We start from the raw sequence: 27,926 nt of genomic DNA on the forward strand, positions 1-27,926 counted from the left end.
GCACATGCGTAGAACGTTTCTGGCTCTGCTCGGTAGTCGAAGCTGAAAACGGTTGTGTACTTTATAGCAGATAAATATTTGAGCTGCTGAAGTAACGATGTGTTCAGTCGAGTATTTGAGAGACTTTGTTAATGAGCGACTAACGGCTGCTGCTGAAGAGATATTCGGAGCCTTTGTAAAAACGATCGTCCAGAATGAGGCCGATGCCAGGCAGCGCATACTCCGGGATATCACCGTTAAGTTCCCCAAAATAAAGTTACAGAGAATAGGTACGTAACAAAACCACCGCTGCATGATAAAGCTGCGAACTAGTGGATCAGTAGCACGCATTTAAAGGGGTGAAACGGACAGGTAGATGTAACGAGGTCACGGAAATGCTGCTGTAAACTTCACTGAAAATAAATTGATGCCCTCGGGTTATTGTGAAGGAGCGCATACCTGAGACGGTTTACTGCAGGTTCCAGATGGCGTAGGAAATTGATTCACATTTCAGGCGTGGGTGTAACACAAAGAAGGTTACTTTATAGTTTGATATCGATCACATAACGCGTTTCTTTTGTTAGCAGTGCGTGTCTCTTTGTGTCTCTGCTTTTGGCCACATACTGATTTATATAACCCCACCCCTATTCTCTCCGTGGGATACTACTACATCTGTCCTTTCAAGTTGTCTTTGTGTTAGCTGCGTTGAGAAATCTGGAGAAATTATAAAGCTCATGGACAATGGAGACATTCAAGGAGCAGCTGAAACGAGCACAGCGAGCAGGAAACACAGTATTATCCCAGTTATATTTTCCCAGTGCAGTAGTGTGTTTATTTCTAACACGACTGCTCTAAAACTTCAACTGTATTCATGCAATCAGTACACGGTACTCAGTTTGTTCAGGTCCCAGGTGTCCCTTAAGAGGGTCGTTGACCCACTATTCAAATCAAATCCAAATCAAATCACTTTTATTGTCACATCATATGTGCAGGTACACTGGTCCATTACATGCGAGTGAAATTCTTGTGTGTGAGCTTCACAAGCAACAGAGGTGTGCAAAACATACCATAACATAAAACAAGGAAAATATAAGAATGGCTAAATCTGAGAGTAATAAATATATGTACAATATATAATAGTATATGCATTACTGGATGTGTATACTAAATATGTTTTTCTACGTGTGTGTGTGTGTGTACACATATTTTACAAATTAAATAGAGTAAACAATAAATAAAATGTATAAACTATACAGAGGTTGGTAGTTGAACATGTGCAAAACAAGTGGCATTAATGTACAGTATGGAGTGCATAATGTTGAAGTTCCAGTAGTAAGGGTGAGGTGTCTGTGATGTATATTCATCATGTGAGCCAAGGTGTCAAAAAAGGGTGTAGGTCGCTATCGGCAGAGACTTCGGGTGAAGCCATTGTGGGACCTCGCCTCGCCCTATCATGTGACTTATTCAGATCAACTGACGCAAGATGTGAGTAGGGGTTGAGGTGCCTGGGAAGGGATCTCAAAACTGGGATGTAGGTAGCAGACAGTTGGTGTCGTAAGCCCCGCCCTCTGTTCAAGGATGGTTTCTTTCACTCCTCTTTCAAACCATCTGTTTTCACTGTCCAAAATGTGGACATTGGCATCCTCAAAGAGTGACCTTTGACCTTTAGATGCAGATGTACAGCCGAGTCTTGTCCTGTCAAGGTGGCGCTTCTATGCTGTGCCATGCGTTTATGCAGTGGCTGTTTAATTTCTTCACTGCAGAGGTCTGAGCTCTCCTAGTTGCACTCCACAGCATACACTGTGTTGCTTAGCTTGTGTTTGGGATGAACCAGTTTGTGTATGAGTGTGTGGCTCGTTGGTGTCTGACCTTCTTTACTCTGCATCTGTGCTGGTTGGATGAAGGCCCAGCTGGGATAACCACATATTTTGAAAGCTTTGTTTACATGTGTGTTCCATTTCTTTGCCTCCTGCCCTGGGCGTGTTTTCTGCCCAGTGTTGTAGGGTCCAAGTTTGTGTTCCAGACGGTGGTGGGAGTCAAAGAGGAGGTAGTGGTCTGTGTGTGTGGGCATCAGCTATACTGCCGCAGCGTCCTCTGTTGTTGTGGTTGTGTCACATACAAATGACATCACAGGACTTGCAGTTGCGTTGCTATGACGTCCGACACACATTGAGGTGGTATTTAGTAGTAATTAAAAACAACAGTAACAGAGTCGAGTCAGGCTAAGTTGGTAATAATGGAAGACAAGCTGTTGTGGTGCAGACATGTACGACTGTGTTGGTTTTATGGTTGTTTTATTGATGTATGAGTACAGAAGCTCAGAGCTTTACAGATTACACAGAGACACAAACACTCAGATGTCTCTATGTCCAGTTTTTAACTTCTTCCCTTCCTCTATTTTTAATTTAACCAGGAAGATCCCATTGAGATTAAAAACCTAGGTAGCAGCACATATCTCACAGTTACGGAAATTACACAATTAAACACACACACACACACACACACACACACACACACACACACACACACACACACACACACAAAAGCACTTCCTGTGTCAGTGCTTATGTGCTTGTATTGTCTGACACATGTTGTTGAGGACAACACTCCAGCAGCTTCCTGTGCCCTAACAGCAGGCATACATGGACGTGACTGTGTTGTGGTGGCCTGTGTTTTTAACAAGGCTAACACATATCCCCTGAACTAACTTTCACTGTGTTTCTGTGTTTCACTGAGTTTCTGTTTCACTGTGTTTCACTGTGTTTCTGTGTTTCACGTTTTCTGTGTTCCACTGTGTTTCACTGTTTCCGTGTTTTTCTGTGTTTCACTGTTTCTGTGTTCCACTGTGTTTCACTGTTTCCGTGTTTTTCTGTGTTTCACTGTTTCTGTGTTTCACTTTGTTCCACTGTTTCCGTGTTTCTCTGTGTTTCACTGTGTTCCACGTTTTGTGTGTTTTTCTGTGTTTCTGTGTTTCACTGTGTTTCCGTGTTTCTCTGTGTTTCTGTGTTTCACTGTGTTTCTGTGTTTCACGTTTTCTGTGTTCCACTGTGTTTCACTGTTTCCGTGTTTTTCTGTGTTTCACTGTTTCCGTGTTTTTCTGTGTTTCACTGTTTCTGTGTTTCACTGTGTTTCACTGTTTCTGTGTTTCACTGTGTTTCACTGATTCTGTGTTTCACTGTGTTTCACTGTGTTTCTGTATTTCTCTGTGTTTCACTGTGTTTCTGTATTTCACTGTGTTTCACTGTTTCTGTGTTTCACTGTGTTTCACTGTTTCTGTGTTTCACTGTGTTTCTGTGTTTCACTGTGTTTCACTGTTTCTGTGTTTCACTTTGTTCCACTGTTTCCGTGTTTCACTGTGTTTCTGTGTTGCACTGTTTCTGTGTTTCTCTGTGTTTCTGTGTTTCACTGTGGGGACAGTGTTCTTTGGGTTGTATGCACTCCTTGTTTTCTCCAAATGTCATGTGCCCACAGGAGGTATTTCCAATATGCATAATCTTTCTCCAGGTTGTCCTTAGTGTACTTTATTCTGGCTTGAGGGTGAGGGAGATTTTTTTGTTGGTCAGTAACGTTGCAGTCCATTGTCTGGGTTTTAGTGATTGTATTCTTTGAATCTACTTTTCACAACGTGGCTAAGTCATTCACTCTAGTGTCTCGGCAGCTGTTCTGGGTCTTTAGACCGCTGGATCTTTCTTCAGGCATTTTCTGTATTGTGTGGCACACTTTATATTTCTTGATGTTGCTTCTAATTCCAATTCTTTAAACCTGGAAACGCTGTAATAACTTATAGCCATCTCCTGATTTGTGAGCAACAAAAGTTATTTTTCTCAAGTTTAAATGTCTTTGGTTATTTATATATGACTTCCAGCGCCACTCCAAGCTTGCAGCCAGTATCAGCAGCTGCGATCTGACAGAGTCCTTTTTTCACTTTGTCCTTAATGTAAATATGTAAGAAAATTGTGTATGTTTCTGTTCTGTGTCCTGTGTACTCTTTGTTTGTATATGTGTCTTTTTGGCTGCTGTTACAACCAAATTTCCCCTTGTGGGCCAATTAAAGGATTATTCTATTCTATTCTATTTTTGGCATGATGTTCAGACAGCTCAAACCTTTGCTGGACTGTTAGTGTGTGTACATTGGAAGATAGCCCTCAGTTTGAACGTAACAACCTTTGATGATTACAGAGTTAACCTTGTAGAGTTGATGGATGTGCCTGTGCTCCAAAGCACATGACCGATTCAGGACTTTTGTCGACTATGCGAACTTCATACTATAAACCAGTTTTTAAATTGTGTTGGTAAGCAAAGTAAAAATAGGCTTATAATAAATAATCTACAGCAGGGGTAGGCAACCTTTCTGATGACGAGTGCCATTTAAAATTTCCTCAGAAGTCAGTGTGCCATATGATTGCATTAGCAATAAATTTAATAACTCTCTATATGAACAGTTACACAATATATAGAACCACTTTATAGAATTATATTTGTTTGCAGATGTTGGCAGCTATCAGCGAATAGTTATCAGCTGTTTTGAAAAAAAAAAAAGACACTTTTTATCCATAACAAGAACTACATGACAGCAAATGACAGGAATATACTGTTGGTGTTTTTATAGACTTAAAAAAGGCGTTTGATACAATTGATCATTCTATATTAATGAATAAACTAGAGAGATATGGCATAAGAGGGTTAGCATACAAGTGGATGAAAAGTTACCTGGATGACAGAAATCAATATGTCGAATTCAATAATGTAAAATCTAAGCAGTTGAAGGTAACTTGTGGTGTTCCTCAGGGCTCTGTGCTGGGCCCTAAATTATTTTTATTATATATAAATGACATATGTAGCATTTCCAAACTGTTAAAATGTGTATTGTTTGCTGATGATACCAGTCTGTACTGCTCAGGTAAAAACCTAGAACAGCTTCTGACTACAGCGGAAAAGGAGTTAAATATATTAAAAAACTGGTTTGACATATATATATGTATATGTGTATGTATATATATATATGTATGTGTGTGTGTATGTATGTATGTATGTATGTATATATATGTCTATGTATGTATATATATATGTGTATGTATTAGGGGTGCAACGATATTCGTATCGATATTGAACCGTTCGATACAGTGCTTTCGGTTCGGTACACATATGTATCGAACAATACAAAATTTGTAATTTATTTTATCAACTTTCCTTCTGACGATGCTGTCTGTGTTGAGCGCTCAGTGGATCTGCAGATTCACTGAGCGCAGGGCAAGCTGCACTCGACAGTGCAGCCTAGGCGGAGTAGTCGAGTGCAGATTCACTGAGCACAGGGCAAGCTAGCGAGACAGAAGTTAAGCTCTCCTTGCAACATGCCAATATGAACCCCTCCACCCTCATTCAGATCTGGCGTTTGGAACTATTTTGGTCTTCATCTGACGTATGACCCTGAAGGTAAGCGCGTCATGGACTAAAGTAAAACAGTATGTTGGATGTGCCACGCAATGCTCAATTACATGGGTGGGAGCTAGTGTGTTAGCGCAGTTAGCTCGCTAACGTGTTGGCCGTCCAGCCCCACGCTCAGGGCGATCCGCGGTAGCTCGTTAACAGAGATTTGCCGTGTTGTGGCGTTAAGGTCATTTCAACGAGATTTACGCTGACAGCACTAGTGGGAACACAACGAATATGACTGCACATTTACTCCAACATCATCCTAGTGCAAAGACAAGTGGAAGCCGACAAAAACAACAAGCACGCATGCTACAAACTTTACCCGAGTCATTTAGACAGCCGTTAGCACAGGATTCTCCTTATGGGGACCTGATATGTTTAATATGCTGCTGAGAATATAGCCCAGAAGAAGCGTATAGTATAGCTTTTATTTTGGAAAGAGACATTTCTCTGTAATAAACTCTCTTTTCCAAAGATGAGTGATTCCTCAATCAGATACAGGGCTCGCAATATCGCTAGCCCGGGATCTTTCCAGTCGGGCTACCAAAATCTCTCTCTGCCCTGCCCGTCGGGCTATTGTAGGAAGGAAAAATATATGTCAATGCTTTTGCATTCTTTCGGAAATGTAGCTGGGTAATTATGTCATTGGCATCGGTGAGCCACTGTCAATATGTGACATATTGAAATCGCGTTTGAATTTGCGCTTCTCACATAAGCTCAGCGATTCTCTGTGAGATCAACCTCTCACATGTTTAAGCTTGCTGCGGGAGATTTCACTTGTCATGTTTGCATAGTAAGCTAACGATTAATAAGACGATGTCAGAGGAATTGGTGCACAAATTATCATCACTCACAGATCAGTGCTGTCGCTCTCTATACACAGTTCGCACGATTGCAAAGTGAAAGCAAAAAAACAAGCGCAAATTCAAACGCGACTTCAATATGTCACATATTGACAGTGGCTCACCGATGCCAATGACATAATTACCCAGCTACATTTCCGAAAGAATGCAAAAGCATTGACATATATTTTTCCTTCCTACAATAGCCCGACGGGCAGGGCAGAGAGAGATTTTGGTAGCCCGACTGGAAAAATCGCTAGCCCCGGGACGTCGGGCTAGCGATATTGCGAGCCCTGTATCTGATTGAGGAATCACTCATCTTTGGAAAAGAGAGTTTATTACAGAGAAATGTCTCTTTCCAAAATAAAAGCTATACAATCCGCTTCTTCTGGGCTATATTCTCAGCAGCATAAGGAGAATCATGTGCTAACAGCTGTCTAAATGACTCGGCTAAAGTTAGTAGCATGCTTGCTTGTTTTTTTTCTGCTTCCACTTGTCTTTGCACTAGGATGATGTCGGCGTAAATGTGCAGTCATATTCGTTGTGTTCCCACTAGTGCTTTCAGGTTAATCTCGTTGAAATGACCTTAACGCCACAACACGGCAAATCTCCGTTAACGAGCTACCGCCGATCGCCCCGTGCATGGGGCTAGACGGCCAACACGTTAACGAGCTAACTGCGCTAACACACTAGTTCCCACCCATGTAATTGAGCATTGCATGGCACATCCAACATACTGTTTTACTTTAGTCCATGACTCGCTTACCTTCAGGGTCATACGTCACATGAAAACCAAAATAATTCCAAATGCCAGATCTGAATGAGGGTGGGGGGAGGTCCATGTTGCAAGGAGAGCTTAACTTCTGTCTCGCTAGCTTGCCCTGCGCTCTTCCTTCTGACGATGCTGTATGTGTTGAGCGCTCAGTGAATCTGCGTTCGACTACTCCGCCTAGGCTGCACTGTCGAGCCTAGGCGGAGTAGTCGAACGCAGATTCACTGAGCGCTCAACACATACAGCATCGTCAGTAGGAAAGTTGATAAAATAAATTACAAATTTTGTATTGTTCGATACATATGCGTACCGAACCGAAAGCACTGTATCGAACGGTTCAATATCGATACGAATATCGTTGCACCCCTAATATATATATATATATATATATATATATATATATATATATATATATATATATATATATATATATATATATACACACACATATATATATATATATATATATATATATATATATATATATATATATATATATATATGTGTGTGTATATATGTGTGTGTATATATATATATATATATATATATGTGTATATGTGTGTGTATATATGTGTGTGTATATATATATATATATATATATATGTGTATATGTGTATATATATATGTGTGTGTATATATATATATATATATATATATATATGTGTATATGTGTGTATATATATATATATATATATATATATGTATATATGTATATGTGTATATATATATATATATATATATATATATATATATATATATATATATATATATATGTGTATATATATGTATATGTGTATATATGTGTATATATATGTATATGTGTATATATGTGTATATATATGTATATGTGTATATATATGTATATATATATATATATGTATATATATATATATATATGTATATGTGTGTATATATATATATATATATATATATATATATCTATGTGTATATATATATATATATATCGGCAGCTGGATAGCGTAGTGGTTAAACTACACGCCTTTGGAACAGAGGATCGCAAGTTCGATTCCTGCCTGGGGCGTCTGTATCCAGTAAGGGTCCTAAGGCTAGACCCCCTATGCTAAGCAAGCCTACCGCAGACATGAGCGAGACAGATAAATATGAAGGCATGCCGGCTCGGACGTCGCCCGGATCAACAAGGTCCGCGTCAGGTGTTGAGGAACCAGGGCACCCTGACGAAAAGTGGGCTACTGGAACAAGAAGGCATCGGTGGGCAAGGGACGAAAACAGGGCGTTGTTGGAATGCTACTACGCAAGTAACCCCGGCGGAAGGGGCTACATGAATAGGATGAGGGACCTATGGATTCTTCGATACCCAACATCCACAATGACGGCGAAACAACTAGTAGCTCAGTGTTCCAACATTCGAAAGAAGGGACTGCTCTCACAGCTAGAGATTGACGAGGTACAACACAAATGCTACGGCAAGGAGGAGTCAGGACGCCAGGTCAGGGGGGAGATATCATCACCCCCACCCGAGATTGGGTACATAGCCCCAAGTGCGATAGGAGAAGGATCGTTGAGTGCGAGAGGAACTGACCTGAAAAATAGGATCATGGCCAAGCTTGAAACCTGGATCCCCCGTAGCCGGTTACCAAGATTACGTGAAGTACCCTCAGAAGGTCTGCTAGATGATGTTAATGCAGCACTACGGGCAATACCTACAACCACGATTACCGACACTAACAAGCTGATCTACAATACGGCAGCAGTGATCAGTGAGATGCTTGGCTACAAGTTGAACAGCCACAAGGGGCAGTACCCTCCATGGAGAAGGAGGCTAGAGGGCAAGATCAAAGTAGCACGGAGGGAGGTTAGCCAACTAACGGAGTTGCAGAAAGGTGCGACAAATAAGGTGCCTAAGAAATACAGCAAGCTGTCCATACCTGAGGCCTTGGAAACTGCCAAGCAAAGACTCACATCCTTGGCCAGCCGCTTGAGGAGGTACACCAGAGAGATAGAAGGCAGGAGAATAAACCAGCTGTTCGCCACAGAACCAGCAAAGGTGTACTCTCAGTGGCAAGGGAACAATAAGAGAACAGCACCACCAAGGCTGGAGACGGAGCAATACTGGAAGAGCATATGGGAGAAGGATGCAACCCATAACGGCAATGCTCAGTGGCTAGTGGATCTGAGGGCAGACCACAGCGACCTCCCTGAACAGGGTCCAGTAACCATCACAGTGGCAGATATCCAAGAAAGGGTCTCCAGTATGAAGAGTTGGACAGCACCAGGGCCCGACATGGTTCACGCCTACTGGCTGAAGAAGCTGACTGCACTCCACGAGCGTCTGGCAGCACAAATGAACCAGCTGCTAGTTAACGAAAGACACCCGGAATGGCTAACTGAAGGCCGGACGGTCCTGATCCCCAAGGACCCCAAGAAGGGACCGGTCCCCTCCAACTACCGACCAATAACCTGCCTCAGTACTACATGGAAGCTCCTGTCAGGCATCATATCGGCTAAGATGAACAGGCACATGGGTCAATACATGAGCGGGACACAGAAAGGAATTGGCAAGAATACCAGAGGTGCAAAACACCAGCTACTGGTAGACAGAACAATCAGCCGAGACTGCAAGACCAGACTGACCAACCTGTGCACTGCCTGGATTGATTACAAGAAGGCCTATGACTCAATGCCCCACAGCTGGATACTGGAATGCCTAGAATTGTACAAGATCAATGGGACCCTAAGAGCCTTCATCAGGAACTCAATGGGGATGTGGCGTACAACACTAGAGGCCAACTCCAAGCCCATAGCACAAGTTACCATCAAGTGCGGGATCTACCAAGGAGATGCTCTGTCCCCACTGCTGTTCTGCATAGGCCTGAACCCCCTCAGTGAGATCATTAACAAGACTGGCTACGGATACCGACTACGGAACGGAGCAGTTGTCAGCCACCTCCTGTACATGGATGACATCAAGCTGTATGCCAAGAGTGAACGAGACATCGATTCACTGATCCACACTACCAGGCTATACAGCAATGACATTGGAATGTCGTTCGGACTGGAGAAGTGTAGTCGGATGGTAACAAAGAGAGGGAAGGTAGTCAGAACTGAGGGGATTGAACTACCAGAAGGCAACATTGCAGACATAGAGGACAGTTACAAGTACCTGGGGATCCCGCAGGCAAATGGGAACCATGAAGAGGCCGCTAGAAAGGCTGCAACCACCAAGTACCTGCAGAGGGTCAGGCAAGTCCTGAGGAGTCAGCTGAATGGTAAGAACAAGATCCGGGCCATCAACACATACGCCCTGCCCGTGATCAGGTACCCTGCTGGGGTAATAAGCTGGCCAAAGGAGGAGATAGAAGCCACTGACATAAAGACAAGAAAGCTCCTGACCATGCATGGAGGGTTTCACCCCAAGTCCAGCACCCTGAGGCTGTACGCTAAGCGGAAGGAAGGGGGCCGGGGACTGGTGAGTGTCAGCACCACAGTCCAGGATGAGACAAGGAACATCCAAGAATACATTGGGAAGATGGCCCCAACTGACCGAGTGCTCAGTGAATACCTCAGGCAGCAGAAACCCAAGAAAGAGGAGGGAGACGAGGAACCATCATGGAAGGACAGGCCCCTGCACGGTATGTACCACCGGCAGATAGAGGAGGTGGCTGATATCCAGAAATCCTACCAGTGGCTGGACAAAGCTGGACTGAAAGACAGCACAGAGGCACTAATCATGGCAGCACAAGAACAAGCTCTGAGTACAAGATCCATAGAGGCTGGGGTCTATCACACCAGGCAAGACCCCAGGTGCAGGCTGTGTAAAGATGCCCCAGAGACTATCCAGCACATAACAGCAGGGTGCAAGATGCTAGCAGGCAAGGCATACATGGAACGCCATAACCAAGTGGCCGGCATAGTGTACAGGAACATCTGTGCCGAGTATAACCTAGAAGTCCCGAGGTCAAAATGGGAGATGCCCCCAAGGGTGGTGGAGAATGACCGAGCTAAGATCCTGTGGGACTTCCAGATACAGACGGACAAAATGGTGGTGGCTAACCAACCGGACATAGTGGTGGTAGACAAACAGAAGAAGACGGCCGTAGTGATCGATGTAGCGGTTCCCAATGACAGCAATATCAGGAAGAAGGAACACGAGAAGCTGGAGAAATACCAAGGGCTCAGAGAAGAGCTCGAGAGGATGTGGAGGGTGAAGGTAACGGTGGTCCCCGTGGTAATCGGAGCACTAGGTGCGGTGACTCCCAAGCTAGGCGAGTGGCTCCAGCAGATCCCGGGAAAAACATCGGAGATCTCTGTCCAGAAGAGCGCAGTCCTGGGAACAGCTAAGATACTGCGCAGGACCCTCAAGCTCCCAGGCCTCTGGTAGAGGACCCGAGCTTGAAGGATAAACCGCCCGCAGGGGCGTGCTGGGTGTTTTTTTTTTTATATATATATGTGTATATATATATATGTGTATATATATATATATATATATATATATATATATGTGTATATATATATATGTATATGTGTATATATATATATATATATATACATATATATATATATACACATATATATATATATATATATATATGTATATGTATATATATATATATATATATATATATATATATATATATATATATATATATGTATATGTATATATATATGTATGTATATATATATATATATGTGTATGTATATATATATATATATATATATATATATATATATGTGTATGTATATATATATATATATATATACATATATATATGTGTATGTATATATATGTGTATGTATTTATGTATGTATGTATATATATATATATATATTAGGGGTGCAACGATACACAAAATTCACGGTTCGGTTCGATACTTTGGTGTCACGGTTCGATATTTTTTCGATACAAAAAAAATGTTCATGCCTTTTTAATTTGTCATTTATTAAAATTATAAAGATATATATTTTAACTCAAAAGTACAGCTTTTAAATTTAACCCTAACCCCTGTGCGTGTTTTTTATTTTGACAGCGAATGCGCACCTGTGGACTACTTATGTGCAGCCCTGGTTATTTAGCTCGTCATATTGCAGCCACAGAAATTATTTTGTCCATGAAACCATAAAGCTGCATTTTCTTTTTGCCTTATAGTCTGATTTGTCATAACTTCTCCGTTTTGTGGTAAGCTTTTCTTTGGCTGTCACTTCTTCACCCTGACCATGACTTATTTGGCTCAGCAGAACTGAAATGCTTTTACACACGCACTCACATAAGCTCAGCGATTCTCTGCGTGATCAACCTCTCACATGTTTAAGCTGCGGGAGATTTCACTTGTCATGTTTGCATAGTAAGCTAACGATTGATAAGACGATGTCAGAGTAATTGGTGCACAAATTATCATCACTCACAGATCACTGCTGTCGCTCTCTATACACAGTTCGCACGATTGCAAAGTGAAAGCAAAAAAACAAGCGCAAATTCAAACGCGACTTCAATATGTCACATATTGACAGTGGCTCACCGATGCCAATGACATAATTACCCAGCTACATTTCTGAAAGAATGCAAAAGCATTGACATATATTTTTCCTACAATAGCCCGACGGGCAGGGCAGAGAGAGATTTTGGTAGCGCGACAGAAAAAATCGCTAGCCCGACGTCCTGGGGCTAGCGATATTGCAAGCCCTGTATCTGATTGAGGAATCACTCATCTTTGGAAAAGAGAGTTTATTACAGAGAAATGCCTCTTTCCAAAATAAAAGCTATACTATCCGCTTCTTCTGGGCTATATTCTCAGCAGCATAAGGAGAATCATGTGCTAACAGCTGTCTAAATGACTCGGCTAAAGTTAGTAGCATGCTTGTTGTTTTTGTCTTTGCACTAGGATGATGTCGGCGTAAATGTGCAGTCATATTCGTTGTGTTCCCACTAGTGCTTTCAGGTTAATCTCGTTGAAATGACCTTAACGCCACAACACGGCAAATCTCCGTTAACGAGCTACCGCCGATCGCTCCGTGCATGGGGCTAGACGGCCAACACGTTAACGAGCTAACTGCGCTAACACACTAGTTCCCACCCATGTAATTGAGCATTGCATGGCACATCCAACATACTGTTTTACTTTAGTCCATGACTCGCTTACCTTCAGGGTCATACGTCACATGAAAACCCAAATAATTCCAAACGCCAGATCTGAATGAGGTTCAATTTGCCTGTTGCAAGGAGAGCTTAACTTCTGTCTTGCTAGCTTGCCCTGGGCTCTTCCTTCTGACTATGCTGTCTGTGTTGAGCGCTCAGTGGATCTGCGCTGGACAGTGCAGCCTAGGCGGAGTAGTCGAACACAGATTCACTGAGCGCTCAACACAGACAGCATCGTCAGAAGGAAAGTTGATAAAATAAATTACAAATGTTGTATTGTTCGATACATATGCGTACCGAACCGAAAGCACTGTATCGAACGGTTCAATATCGATACGAATATCGTTGCACCCCTAGTATATATATATATATATATATATAAAAATAAAAAACACCCAGCACGCCCCTGCGGGCGGTTTATCCTTCAAGCTCGGGTCCTCTACCAGAGTCCTGGGACCTTGAGGGTCCTGCGCAGTATCTTAGCTGTTCCCAGGACTGCGCTCTTCTGGACAGAGATCTCCGATGTTGTTCCTGGGATCTGCTGGGGCCACTCGCCTAGCTTGGGAGTCACCGCACCTAGTGCTCCGATTACCACGGGGACCACTGTTACCTTCACCCTCCACATCCTCTCGAGCTCTTCTCTGAGCCCTTGGTATTTCTCCAGCTTCTCGTGTTCCTTCTTCCTGATATTGCTGTCATTCGGAACTGCTACATCGATCACTACAGCCGTCTTCTTCTGTTTGTCTACCACCACTATGACCGGTTGGTTAGCCACCACAATTTTAGGGCTGCTCAATTAATCGAATTTTAATCATGATTACGATCTGGGCTTTCAACGATCATTAAAAATGACTGAGCCGATTATTAGCCCCTCCCTCATTTATCCGCGACACCTTAAAGGCCGGTCCGTGAAAATATTGTCGGGCATAAACCGGTCCGTGGCGCAAAAAAAGGTGGAGACCGCTGATTAAGAGGACCCGAGGGAAGCTCGGAAAGCTAAGCAGAAGTTATTTGGAGAGAAGAGTGACTGCCGTTGGCTGAAAAGAGAGGTAAAAAAAAACTTCAGTGGTGTTGCACACTATTTTATATTATTTTTTAAAGTCATTATTCAATACGTTGTTATTGTTAACCCTTTAAAGCTGGTCAGAGCTGCACGCTCCGTTTTGTGTAGCTATTTTTAATTCCCTGTAGAACCTGAACCGCGTAAGCTAGCGCAATATATTTTTTTGCATATGAAACCGGAGGAGTTGTACTTACATCTTATGCCATCAGCTTGTCCTCGGTCACGGTTTCCTTCCACATAAAGCTTTGCAAAATTTGCATAAAAAGCGCTTGCAGGAACAAAAACATAATATTCCAGAAACACGCTTTGCCGATCCGATCAGCTGTTCGTAACACTTCCCACAGTGAAACAGACGTCAGCGCGAACTATCGCATGTCCGCCATTTCCTGCCCGAAACCGGAAGCGACGTCATTTTCGCAGAAAATGTAGTTTTTTACTTGTAGGCCTTAAAAGCCTATAATGGTGTTTTCATAAGTCATGTTTGACTTTTCTGAATTGTTTCTGGGATGCTTAGAACTCGAATTGCACTGCTGGAAATAGTTTATTTTGATGCACCTGCTGTTTTCTTTGCAAATTTGCATCATAGGATTGTTTTTTTGTTTTTCCTGCAGTATATAAAAATTGGTGTATCTCCAAAATAAAACTATGAAGACACTCAAAATAAATTTCCTGTGGTGGGAAACTATTTTTTGCAACTTTTTTGTATTTAAAGTTTTGAGAGATAAACCTCTTAAATTTCTCCAAGTAGAAATATATGTAAACAAAACAAAAACAATTTTCAATTTTTTTGTAGTTTATTGCACTTTTTTGCAATTAATGTAGTTACTATGGACTTAATGCATACATATTATTAAAATATGGGCTATAACAGTAGTATAGCAACTTGAAATGCTCCCACAAATGGCACTACAACATGTAAAAAAATAATATGAGCTCTGGCGGACTTGGTTCTATAGTAGGTCTTAAAGGGTTAAATAAATATCGTCAAATAATTGAGATCTCAATTTCAGTGAAAATAATCGTGATTATCATTTTTGCCATAATCGAGCAGCCCTACACCATTTTGTCCGTCTGTATCTGGAAGTCCCACAGGATCTTAGCTCGGTCATTCTCCACCACCCTTGGGGGCATCTCCCATTTTGACCTCGGGACTTCCAGGTTATACTCGGCACAGATGTTCCTGTACACCACTTGGTTATGGTGTTCCATGTATGCCTTGCCTGCTAGCATCTTGCACCCTGTTGTTATGTGCTGGATTGTCTCTGGGGCATCTTTACACAGCCTGCACCTGGGGTCTTGCCTGGTGTGATAGACCCCAGCCTCTATGGATCTTGTGCTCACAGATTGTTCTTGTGCTGCCATGATTAGTGCCTCTGTGCTGTCTTTCAGTCCAGCTTTGTCCAGCCACTGGTAGGATTTCTGGATGTCAGCCACCTCCTCTATCTGCCGGTGGTACATACCGTGCAGGGGCCTGTCCTTCCATGATGGTTCCTCATCTCCCTCCTCTTTCTTGGGTTTCTGCTGCCTGAGGTATTCACTGAGCACTCGGTCAGTTGGGGCCATCTTCCCAATGTATTCTTGGATGTTCGTTGTCTCATCCTGGACTGTGGTGCTGACACTCACCAGTCCCTGGCCCCCTTCCTTCCGCTTAGCGTACAGCCTCAGGGTGCTGGACTTGGGGTGAAACCCTCCATGCATGGTAAGGAGCTTTTTTGTCTTTATGTCAGTGGCTTCTATCTCCTCCTTTGGCCAGCCTATTACCCCAGCAGGGTACCTGATCACGGGAAGGGCGTAGGTGTTGATGGCCCGGATCTTGTTCTTACTGTTCAGCTGACTCCTCAGGACTTGCCTGACCCTCTGCAGGTACTTGGTGGTTGCAGCCTTTCTAGCGGCCTCTTCATGGCTCCCATTTGCCTGTGGGATCCCCAGGTACTTGTAGCTGTCCTCTATGTCTGCAATGTTGCCTTCTGGTATTTCAATCCCCTCAGTTCTGACTACCTTCCCTCTCTTTGTTACCATCCGACTACACTTCTCCAGTCCGAACGACATTCCAATGTCATTGCTGTATAGCCTGGTAGTGTGGATCAGTGAATCGATGTCTCGTTCACTCTTGGCATACAGCTTGATGTCATCCATGTACAGGAGGTGGCTGACAACTGCTCCGTTCCGTAGTCGGTATCCGTAGCCATATATAATATATATACCCCCACCCGCCCCCCGGAAGAGGGGGGTATATTACAGCACTGAGCTTGAACTCTGGGTCAAAGATTCAAGTTGCAGTTATATATATTTCCAATCACCTTAAATCTTCACTCAAAAGTGTATATACAGATGTATTATACATAAGAGACAAATGTTGTTCCTTCAGTATGTTGGCATTACTAAATTTGGCTCAATGCTTACATATATGTGTAAAAAGAAAATGTACGAGCTGTGAAAACAGTTTCTGATAGAATGAAGAGTAGACTGATATATGAAATATTCCTTTATTGGGTGAGAAAATCAGACCATGTCATAACTGCTTTAAGTCATACAGAATAGATATCAGAGCCTTAAACAGGCTGACGTCTGCTAAATGGGTCAAACTGGGCAGAAAGTCTACAAACACATAACATCCTTATAGTAGAGCTGGGCGATATGAGATTTTTTCATATCACGATATGTTTTTTTCATTTCAGGCGATAACGATATCTATCACGATATAAGCCAAATAACTATATTTGTAAGATTTAAATGTGCCGTTGCTCACAAGTAAAATGTGAAATAATCAGCAGCTTGTTTTTATTTAAATATTTATTTCCCATAATAAGTTCAACAGGGTAGATGTACTTAAGGAACATGAGACTTTTTCAGATAAATAAAGGCAAATATTGCAAACTACACAAAAGGCAGCCACTAAAGCGTTTAAGTTTCAAAATAGAACAAACGAAACAGACTAAATTGTCAATTCCACTTAGAAACAAAATATTAATTCTAAAAATAAATCTTAGTTTGTTTTACAGAAGAACAGACAAAACTGACTAACTTTTGTCAATATCAAATAAACTGAGAACTAAAAGGAAATTCTCAATCTCTCCTTGTTGTATAGCTGAGCTTTTCAAACAGTTTTAACAGTTACTTTAGTCTGACAAAAGCCGAATGACGAATTAGCGCTTCCAGTCAGAGACTGAGGCTACGTCCACATGTACACGGGTATTTTTGAAAACGGAGATTTTCCATTTTCGTTTTAAAAAATAATCCCGTCCACACATAAAGGCACTAATGTCACATAACTTTGTCGACATGTGGCCAACAGTAATGTTTTAATTTTCTTCGTTATTAAACATTCACACATAATAAATAAGTGACATCATATTCAGTACTTACTTTTGACAGTTCACTCTTTGGCCGCTCCCTTCTGCCTTCTGCCGTATTTTGCGGCAAAATAATCCACACCCACCGCCGCGCTATGAATTGTGGGATATATGGGACCACAAAGCGTGCACCGGACCACACTTGATATTTGGGGAAATCGACGGCGCATTTGGAGTACGCATTTGAAGTGCACTTCGAATTGGGACCGCGTGGCGGTGACGTAATCGGACTTAAAATGCGTACTTCAAGCGTGCAGACCCTGAATTGGGACACAGCCAGAGAGTTACAGGACTCTCTCCCAGACCACAGGCTCATAATACAAGTCAGAGCTTTATTTTTTAAAAAAAGAAAAAAAGAAAGTTGTGTTTTCAAAATTGGAGTTCAAGTTATTTTTACTTCCAATAGTGTTAACATACTACACAGGACATGGACAAGATTTTTTTAATTTTCACTGTAAGTGGGCTAAAGCAGTTAATTAAAAGTAGTCTAACATAAATGTAAATGCTGTAATTTGATTATTTTAATAAACCATGTAACTTGGATGGATTCGATGCTGGTGTGACCACAGTGCACACGTCTGCTCTTGCTCACAGTGGTCCAAGGGATCGCTCAGGGAGTTGGTGTGTTCGCTCAGACACATGAAACACAGGGAACATTACCAAGTACTGATGTCACAGGTGCTGGTCCAAAACACACCAAGGGCAGAGAGCCTGAAGATGTCTGAGATATGTTGATGTTGGGTGGACAGGATTTCTTTTATTAATAAAACATTATTTAAGGAATCTTAAATCTCAGAGTCAGTGAGCTGTCGGCTTTCAGCCCCGACGGCGTGTTCGTGTACGTGCTGTCGGGTGAGAAATCCGAGAAAGAGAAAGCTGATTCTGATGGTCCGCTCTGTGTTTATGGCTTCCTGCTCTCATTTGCTGTTTGTTGAAATAGTTTTGTGAGCTTTAACCTGAGATTCCGGCATTTCTGGCAAAATACATTTATATTTAAAAGTCGATTCAGGATTTCATGAATCGATATCGCTTTGTTCAAGCTACTCACCTCTCTCTATGTGCCTGCACTTTCAAACGTCCATGCGAAGGACTAAGGGACAATTACAGGACCACGGCCAATTGCAGAGGTCCCATCCCTGACTATCTCTGGACGCTAACCCCCCAAATGCGAACAATCAGAGATTTGGTTGCCCTCTAGAGCCCTGCAGGTCTATTTTCAGTTGAAGATATGGGTGAGTGCTACAGAGTCATGCATTAAATGAAGCACTGAAGCAAAGAGTTTGCAACAATGATGTTTTATAATTGAGTTAATACAATTACTCAGTGGGTGGCTGCAGCTCAGTGTCCACTATAAACACACCGCTTTGCTGAGTGTCAACAACAGATGGTGCTTTCTTCAAAAAAAACCTACTCGTGCAGGTAACTACTCGTGTAGTGCACGAATACCTAAATGCTTGCTCCATGGAGGATGATTGTCGGGATGTTCTCTTTGAGAGCTTTCATTCTTAAATATTTTCACCTGGTAAAATATATCCATCCATCTTCTTCCGCTTATCCGGAGCCGGGTCGCGGGGGCAGCAGCCTAAGCAGAGAAGCCCAGACCTCCCTCTCCCCAGCCACTTCCTCCAGCTTATCTGGGGAACGAACACCAAGGCGTTCCCAGGCCAGCTGAGAGATCAGAATCAGAATCAGAATACTTTATTGATCCCTGGGGGAAATTATTTTTTGTTACAGTGCTCCATTTTAAACCAACATTAAGACAAGACAGACAATACGCTAACTAAGAATAGTACAATATATACATATATATACATACATACATACATACATAAGTCACTTATAAATAAATAGTTGGAAAAGAAACATGTGTAGCTGTAGCAGCAAACAGTGTGTTAAGTGGATGCGTTGTACAGGGAGATGGCCACAGGCAGGAATGATTTCCTGTGTCGTTCAGTGGTGCTTTTCGGTAATCTCAGTCTCTCACTGAACGAGCTCCTGTGACTGACCAACATGTCATGGAGTGGGTGGGAGGTGTTATCCAACATTGTCTTTATCTTGGACAGCATCCGCCTCTCCGACACCACCTTGAGGGAGTCCAGCTCCATCCCCACAACATTGCTGGCCTTACGGATCAGTTTATTAAGTCTGTTGGCATCTGCGACCCTCAGCCTGCTCCCCCAGCATGCAACAGCATAGAGGATCGCACTGGCCACAACAGACTCATAGAAAATCCTCAGCATTTTCTGGCAGATGTTGAAGGACCTCAGTCGCCTCAAAAAATAGAGACGACTCTGGCCCTTCCTGTAAAGTGCTGTGGTGTTTTTAGCCCAGTCCAGTTTATTGTCAATGTGTACTCCAAGGTATTTATAGTCCTCCACAATGTCAACACTGAGCCCCTGGATTGAAACAGGGGTCAAGTGTTTCCTGGTCTTCCTGAAGTCCACGATCAGTTCCTTGGTCTTTGCCACGTTGAGCTGCAGATGATTCTGCTCACACCACGTGACAAAGGAGTCGACCACAGCCCGGTACTCTGTCTCATCATCCCTGCTGATGCATCCAACCACCGCAGAGTCATCAGAAAACTTCTGAAGATGGAGGTCTCTGTGCAGTGGCTGAAGTCTGTGGTGTAGAGGGTGAAGAGGAAGGGGGAGAGGACAGTCCCCTGTGGTGCCCCTGTGTTGCTAATCACCTTGTCAGACACACACTGTGGGAGACGTACATATTGTGGTCTTCCTGTCAGGTAATCAACAATCCAGGACACCAGAGAAGCATCCACCTGCATCGCTGCTAACTTATCACCCAGGAGGGTCGGCCTGATGGTGTTGAAAGCACTGGAAAAGTCAAAAAACATGACCCTCACAGTGCTCGCCGGCTGGTCCAGATGGGTGTAGACACGATTGAGCAGGTAGATGATGGCGTCCTCTGTTCCGAGACGAGGCTGATAAGCGAACTGAAGGGGATCCAGATGTGGTCTTACTATGGGTCGCAGCTGGTCCAGGATGAGCCTTTCCAGGGTCTTCATGATGTGGGAGGTCAGTGCCACGGGCCTGTAATCCTGGGGGCCACTGGGACAAGGCGTCTTTGGTACAGGGACGAGGCATGATGTCTTCCACATCACCGGGACCCTCTGCAGACTCAGACTCAGCATAAACAGTTTATGAAAGACTCCACACAGCTGGGGGGCACAGGTCTTGAGGACAAGGGGACTCACTCCGTCTGGTCCAGCAGACTTGCCTGAGTGAAGTCTCCTCATTTGCATCTCAACCTGGTATTGAGTGAAGGTGATGGGTGGGGGAGGGGTGTCAGGAATCTCACAGGAGGCAACATGTGAAGAGAGAGGCTGGCACAGTGGTGTGGCTCTGGATTCCAGGCTGACTGCAGGTGAGGTTGTGGGGGTGGGAGCAGACACTGTGGTGTCGAATCTATTGAAAAACAGATTCAACTCGTCGGCTCTATTCTCACCTCCCTCAGCTCCCCTGCTGTTGGTTGGCCTGAATCCAGTGATGGTCTTCATGCCCCTCCACACCTCTCTCATGCTGTTCTGCTGGAGTTTCCACTCCAGCTTCCTCCTGTAATTGTCCTTAGCCTCTCTGATCTTGTCCTTTAGTAACACCTGGACCTTCCTCACCTCCTCTTTGTTGCCCCCTCTGAAAGCCCTCTTCTTGTTGTTGAGGAGGGCTTTGATGTCCTTAGTCACCCACGGCTTGTTATTTGGGTAACAATGAACAGTCTGAGCTGGAACAATGGAGTCGGTGCAGAAAGTTATGTAGCCTGTGATACACTCAGTAAGCCCATTGATGTCCTCGGCGTGAGGCTCACAGAGTGTTTCCCAGTCGGTCACCTCGAAACAGCCCTTTAGTTCCGCTATTGCCTCCTCTGACCAGAGATATAATCTTTCCAGCGTGTCCTGGGTCTGCCCCGGGGCCTCCTCCCGGTGGGACATGCTCGGAAAACCTCGCCCAGGCGGCGCCCAGGAGGCATCCTTGTCAGATGCCCAAACTGCTCGGCTGGCTCCTTTCGATGTGGAGGAGCAGCGGCTCTACTCTGAGTCCCTCCCGAATGGCCGAACTTCTCACCCTATCTCTAAGGGAGAGGCCAGCCACCCTTCGGAGGAAGCTCATTTCTGCCGCTTGTATCCGCGATCTCGTTCTTTCGGTCACTACCCACAGCTCGTGACCATAGGTGAGGGTAAGGGCGTAGATCGACCGGTAAATTGAGAGCTTCGCTTTTACGCTCAGCTCCCTCTTCACCACGACGGACTGGTACAGCGTCCGCATCAGTGCAGCCGCAGCACCAATCCGTCTGTCAATCTCCCACTTTCTTCTCCCATCACTTGTGAACAAGACCCCGAGATACTTAAACTCCTCCACTTGGGGCAGGAACTCATCCCTGACCCGGAGTGGGCACTCCAGACAAAGAGCGATTCAGAAGACCCCTATGAAAAGACCATTGAGGGAACAGTTCACCCTGCCCGGGATAGGGTTACCGGGGCCCCGCCCTGGGGGGGAGGGTGCCCGAGGGCGAGCGTCTGGTGGCTCGGCCGGACACAGCCCAAAAAGGGGACATGGGCCCATCTTCCTGCAGGCCCACCACCCGCAGGAGGCGCCATAGGGGTCTGGTGCAATGTGAGTTAGGCGGCGGCCAGGATCAAAGGTCCTGGCGGACCGATTCCCGGCTACCAAGACTGGTAAAGTATAAAAACTCAATATTGTGCAAAAGTCTTAACCCGCTCATGGTTTATGTATACTTTGCATAGGAGAGGCCACAGTTTCACCTACTGCGATATATTTTTTTGTTCTTTGGCTACTGGCTGATTTTAAAATCATTTTCAGTCCAATGCTGTACCAGAAGAGGAATGTTTTTCCAAACCCTGTTTTAACCTAGCAGCCATCCAAATGTGAAGTGTACTAGAGCAGTGTAGATATGGGTGGGTGACTTTAATCAGCTGTTGTGTGGTGAGTTCAGGGTGAGCTTTGTGGGAGCTGTGAATGTGCGACATGGCACTAAACAAAGCAACCACATGGTGCCTTTCAGAAAACGGGTCATTAGAGGACTGCCGATAAAATATTGTCTAGACTCTGTCAATTCCATAAATGTAATTTTCCTACTTGATTTACAATTTTGCTGAAACTAATTGTAAGAGGAGCATGTGCTCTGAGGAGAGTCAGAAACACACCAGGGTAATAAGAGTGATATTGGATTTTTCATAAACACAGCTCTCCACTAGAAGCCAGGGATGTTCCTGACGTCTTAGTCTGTTTTTCTTTTTTTAATCGCCTAACTCGTCTAAAACTAAGAAACACTCAGATATTATGTTACATTTGAAAAACCGTTAAGTAAACATGCCAAAAACTAATAACATTTGAACAACTAATCACATTCTTCATACCTGGCATTGTGCATTATGAGCATTACACGCTATACTGCAGACAGACACCCAAGAGGAAAAACACACAATAAACTGATGTCAAACATGAAAACATGTTACTACAAAAGATGTTTGCATATTACTAAAATATGACAACAAATAGCATTTGAAGCGTGTGGCACATCGTGCTGTGCGTTATGATTGATGCATGCTGCAGACTGGTGCTAAGGCTAATACCTGGAACCAGGAGCAGCCTGTTTGTGAATTCGTAGTCCTTTGAGAAGTTCTTGGACTTTAGACATCCACTGCAAATGATTTTCATCAAGTATCAAAAAGATTTCTTGAAAATTTCTCCAATTAATTTAGGCTAAAAATGGAGGACAAGAACAAAAAGATCTGTATTTCAGTCAGAGAGACTTTATTTATCCCCAAGGGGCAATTAAAGTAGATGATACCTTGCCGACCATACATACAATACACAAACATCACATTGGAGAGACAGGTCAGGCTAGGTAGCACTGGCTGCTCGACCACATGAGCAGCGACCCAAACCGAAACCATAGAAAATGCACAACATAAAGCTCTGTGGAGGATATTTAATTTACAAATGAGGCACTGAGAGGCTCCATCCTCAATCGCAGATTGACGCTGAAAGGTTAAAAACTAAGGCTTCGCATTGTTAGTAGTTCCAGTCCCCTCTCTTTATCGCCGCCTCCCATGCCATGCCTCTTGTTGTTACAAGGAGAAAAAATAACTCCCCCCACACTGAGCTCCAACAGGGAGATCCGTTTGAGAACAGAAATGGATGGTTAATGTACATTTTTAAAAAGCTGCTTCAATTAAAGCTGTCCAACAAATGATGAAACAGTGTGAGCAGCATGCTCTCACTGTAGAACCTTAAATTTAGCATTTTTATTGTTGTTTTATCACAAAGAAACCTGTTTCTGTCACTAACTTGAATGTCCAATGATCACAGGAGTAACCTTTTGTCATGTGTACCTTTTTATTTCTTTTTTTCTGAAGATCTCCCACAACATGTCTACAATACGGACGTTCTCACAGACCAGCAGCTCTGCAATGAGGAGAGCATCTCCAGTTTGGACCAGGAGGAAACGGTTCCTCTGCCGATTAAAGAGGAACACGAGGAACACTGCTTCACTGAGAATGAAGAGCAGCTTTTACTGAAGCAGGAAACTGACACCTTCATGGTGCCTTGCACTAATGAGGAAAGTGATGATAATGAACCCAAAATACGTTCTGACCAGTTCATCTGTCACAGCTCTCCTGGATCTAAGAATCATTACCAGGAAGTAGACAACCGTGTGGACACCAGCACAAAGCTGCAGCCAAAGAAGAGACAACACAGAAGCAAAGGTTACAATGTTCCCATTCGTCAGAGTGAATGTAACATTACTACTGAAAAAAAAGAAAATGGCAAATCAAAGCAGTTTGGCTGATATTTCCTTCATATAACTCACCAACACATGCCTTCATGGAGATAACTCTAACTTAGAGTTTGTCCTGGAAAAATAGTTTGTTCCTTTCTAACAAAAACTCGCTTACTAATAAAAACCATCCTCTTTTCTGCACCGTAGCTATGCTGACAGTCAGAGCTCTGCACAGCCCAATAACCTATTAACTTTAAGTAGTCATGATTTCTTAAAATTCTTCACAAGCAAAAGAATTTAGCCATTCAAGAGAGGAAACGATCACATCCTTCCATGAGATCCATCTTCAAGTATTCAACTTAAACATCCACTGATTTTTATTTAGACTGCTTCTTTCAGTCTCTCCAAACCATCAGTGTGTCTATTAGACACAATAGAAATACAATGCATTGATATTAAAAGTGATAATTTTATCAGTGTTAAAAACATTATGTACCACGGGTTTTTATGCTGCTGTAAATTAACCATTACTTTCAAAGCCTTTAGTTGATAAAGCTGCCTCAGGTCATTACAGATCTACCTATTTATTTTTCAAAAATGAGACCTGATAACAGAAATCAGTTAAACTGCAGGTTTGTCTGAAAGACATAACGGTCTGCATGTCCAGTAATTGTTTTTCTCCTAAATTCAGACAAAATGGAGCTTTAGAAACATGACGTTTACTCTGGTTTAACACAACGACTCCAGAAACACTGAAGAGTCTCGGAGTCATTTTTAACCAGCATATGTCCTTTAACGTCCGAGTTAATGGTGATGGTGAAAAACTACACCACACATTTGTTACTTCAAGGCTGAACTATATTGACTCCTTGTTGTTGGCTATTTTAAAGGCTCCCAGAAAAGCATAAGTGGATCTAAGACACTGCAGCAAATGTACAGCAGCACTAACAGGAACTAGAAATGGGAACTATTTCTCCCATGCTGGGTTGTCCTTACTGACTACCTATTAAATCCATAATTGAATTTAAAATCCTTCTTCTCACCTACGAAGTCTTGAATCATCAGGCCCCATTATATCTTAATTACCTCATAGTACTCATACTATCCCAACAGAGGACTCGCGGACTGCAGGCTTGTCTTTATTAACGCACAAGCCTCGGCTGTCAGCTGCACACATACAAATTGGTGGAAGCAAATACATTTAGATGGTGAACGGATAGAAAAAACTCACAATATCATACACCAAATACAACAATGTCTAAGGTCATTATTGGTGTTGAAAAATGTATTTACCTCTCATCGCAGTAGTAATGTTTTTATGTGTCCCTTTATTCCTTTAGACCACTATGCATGCAAGGAGGACATTTTCGATGACAAATGGCTCTTTAACCTGGAGAATAAATCTGGTCTGAACCAGCAGGACCTAGGCCTTCTACAAATAAAAGAGGAAGAGGAGGAACTCTTCACAAATCAGGAGGGAGAGCAGCTTGTGCTGGAGGGAGAGCAGCTTGTGCTGGAGGGAGAGCAGCTTGTACTGGAGGGAGAGCAGCTTGTACTGGAGCAGCAAACCAATCCCTTCATGATCTCTTCAGTTTTTGAGGAACAGAGTTCCTGTAAAGAAGAGCCAAACAGCCAGCTCCTTTCTCACGACTCTCTATGCCAGGGAAGAGCAGATGAGAAACCATATTCTTGTAACACCTGTGGGAAGAGATTTAAATACGTGTCAACATTGAAAGTACACACGAGCATTCACACAGGTGAGAAGCCTTTCTCTTGCGACGCATGTGGGAAAAAATTCAGGAGAAAGGATAACTTGTTGGTCCATATAAGAACTCACACCGGTGAAAAGCCTTTTGCCTGTAACATCTGTGGGAAAGCATTTAGTGACAGATCAAATCTGATATGTCACATTAGATATCACACAGGTGAGAAGCGACATTCTTGCGATACTTGTGGGAAGCGATTTTATCATAAAGGCAATTTAACGGTGCACATGGCGACGCATACAGGTATAAAACCTTACCAATGCAACACTTGTGGAAAAAGATTTATCCGCTTGGAAAAGTTGAAGTGCCACATAACCATTCACACGGGTGAAAAGCCATATTCTTGTGAAGCATGTGGGAAAAATTTCAGAAGACGTGACAAAGTACTGAACCACATGAGAACCCACACAGGTGAAAAGCCCTATCCCTGCAAGATCTGTGGGAAACCGTTTAGGGACGCTTCAAATTTGATACGTCATGTTAGGTTTCACACAGGTGAGAAGCCATATTCTTGTGCCACGTGTGGAAAAAGATTTACACAAAGCGGTAATTTGACTGCCCACATGAAAACTCACACACATATAAAGCCTTATCAATGCAACACATGTGGGAAAAAATTTACCTGCTTATCAAAGTTGAAAAGGCACACAAGAACTCACACAGGTGAGAAGCCGTATTCTTGTAAAACATGTGGAAAAGGTTTTGGCCAAATGAGGGATTTAACTGTCCACATAAGGACTCACACAGGTGATAAGCCCTACTCCTGTGTAACCTGTGGTAAAAGCTTCAGTCAAAACAGTCATTTGAATGTACACATGAGAACTCACACAGGTGAGAGGCCATATTCTTGCAAAACCTGTGGTAAGACTTTCAGTCAAAATAGTCATTTGACTGTCCACATGGGGTCTCACACAAGTGAGAGTTCTTGCAAAACATTTGGAGAAGTTTTTACTCAAAGTGGTGGGAGTGTTCACGTGAAAAATCACACAGCTGAGAGGCAGCACCTTTGCAAATCTCCTGGCAAAGGTTTCAGTTCTGTGACGGATCACACAAGAATCCACATGGGTGAGGGGGTGAAATTTAGCGAAACTACAACAAGATGTGGTCAAAGTAGTGACTGACAGTGTACACAAGAAGTTGCACAAGTGAGAGGAAGTATGTTTGTAAAACCTGCAAGAAGAGGTTCATTCCATGAGGTTTAATGCCTTCATTGTCAAAGCATATAAAACTGCAAAATGTGGAAGATGTCAAAGTAATTGTCACTGAAACATTGATACAAATCACATGGCAAAGAGAAATTGTATTCAAATAATTATGTCACGTTATTAAGAAATGGTCGGGGAGAGATGCATCGTCAAAAACAGGAAATGTGTCAAGAAGCCAATAGAAGGGAAGCGGGGAGAAAATCCTCCACATCTTATGGAGCGATAGGTCCAAATGTAAAAAATTCAGCTTGCTAGAGTGCATGAAGAAGGTCAAGAAGAGACAACGGTGAGTGTTTTACAGCCATCGTTAAACACAGTGGGGACTCTGTTTTGGTTTGGGGCTGCATTTCAGCCACTGATGTTGGCAGTCTTATCAAAACTGATGAAATTATGAACCTATTAAAGAAGTGTCTGTGCATCTGTAAAGCTGTAAAGTGTCAGCATGACACTGGGCCTCATTTACTAATGTTTACGTAGAATTACTCTGTGTAACGAAAAAAAAATTGTTCCCAAGAAAAATTATTGTTGGATTTATAAAACATACAACCGGCCTATTTAGTTTTTACTGCTTATTTTAATTTATTTATTTTTATTTAACCTTTATTTAACCAGGAATGTCCCGTTGAGATCAAAGACCTCTTTTTCAAG

At 42.9% G+C, this 27,926-nt stretch overlaps 1 protein-coding gene across 1 annotated transcript; it reads left to right on the forward strand.

Moving 5' to 3' along the window:
• Window positions 1-20: 20 nt before the first annotated feature.
• On the forward strand, window positions 21-27,704 carry LOC146554295 (uncharacterized). Its single transcript, XM_085255212.1, has 3 exons — window positions 21-269; window positions 23,943-24,293; window positions 25,648-27,704. Exons 1-3 carry the CDS (start codon window positions 98-100, stop codon window positions 27,192-27,194), a joined length of 2,070 nt encoding a protein of 689 aa, XP_085111338.1. The 5' UTR covers window positions 21-97; the 3' UTR covers window positions 27,195-27,704.
• Window positions 27,705-27,926: the final 222 nt, after the last annotated feature.

Source organism: Mchenga conophoros, linkage group LG18, assembly GCF_057382185.1.
Source record: "Mchenga conophoros isolate Kocher_MC1m ecotype Shallow Benthic linkage group LG18, M_conophoros_male_GT1.1, whole genome shotgun sequence".
Taxonomy (NCBI): domain Eukaryota; kingdom Metazoa; phylum Chordata; class Actinopteri; order Cichliformes; family Cichlidae; genus Mchenga; species Mchenga conophoros.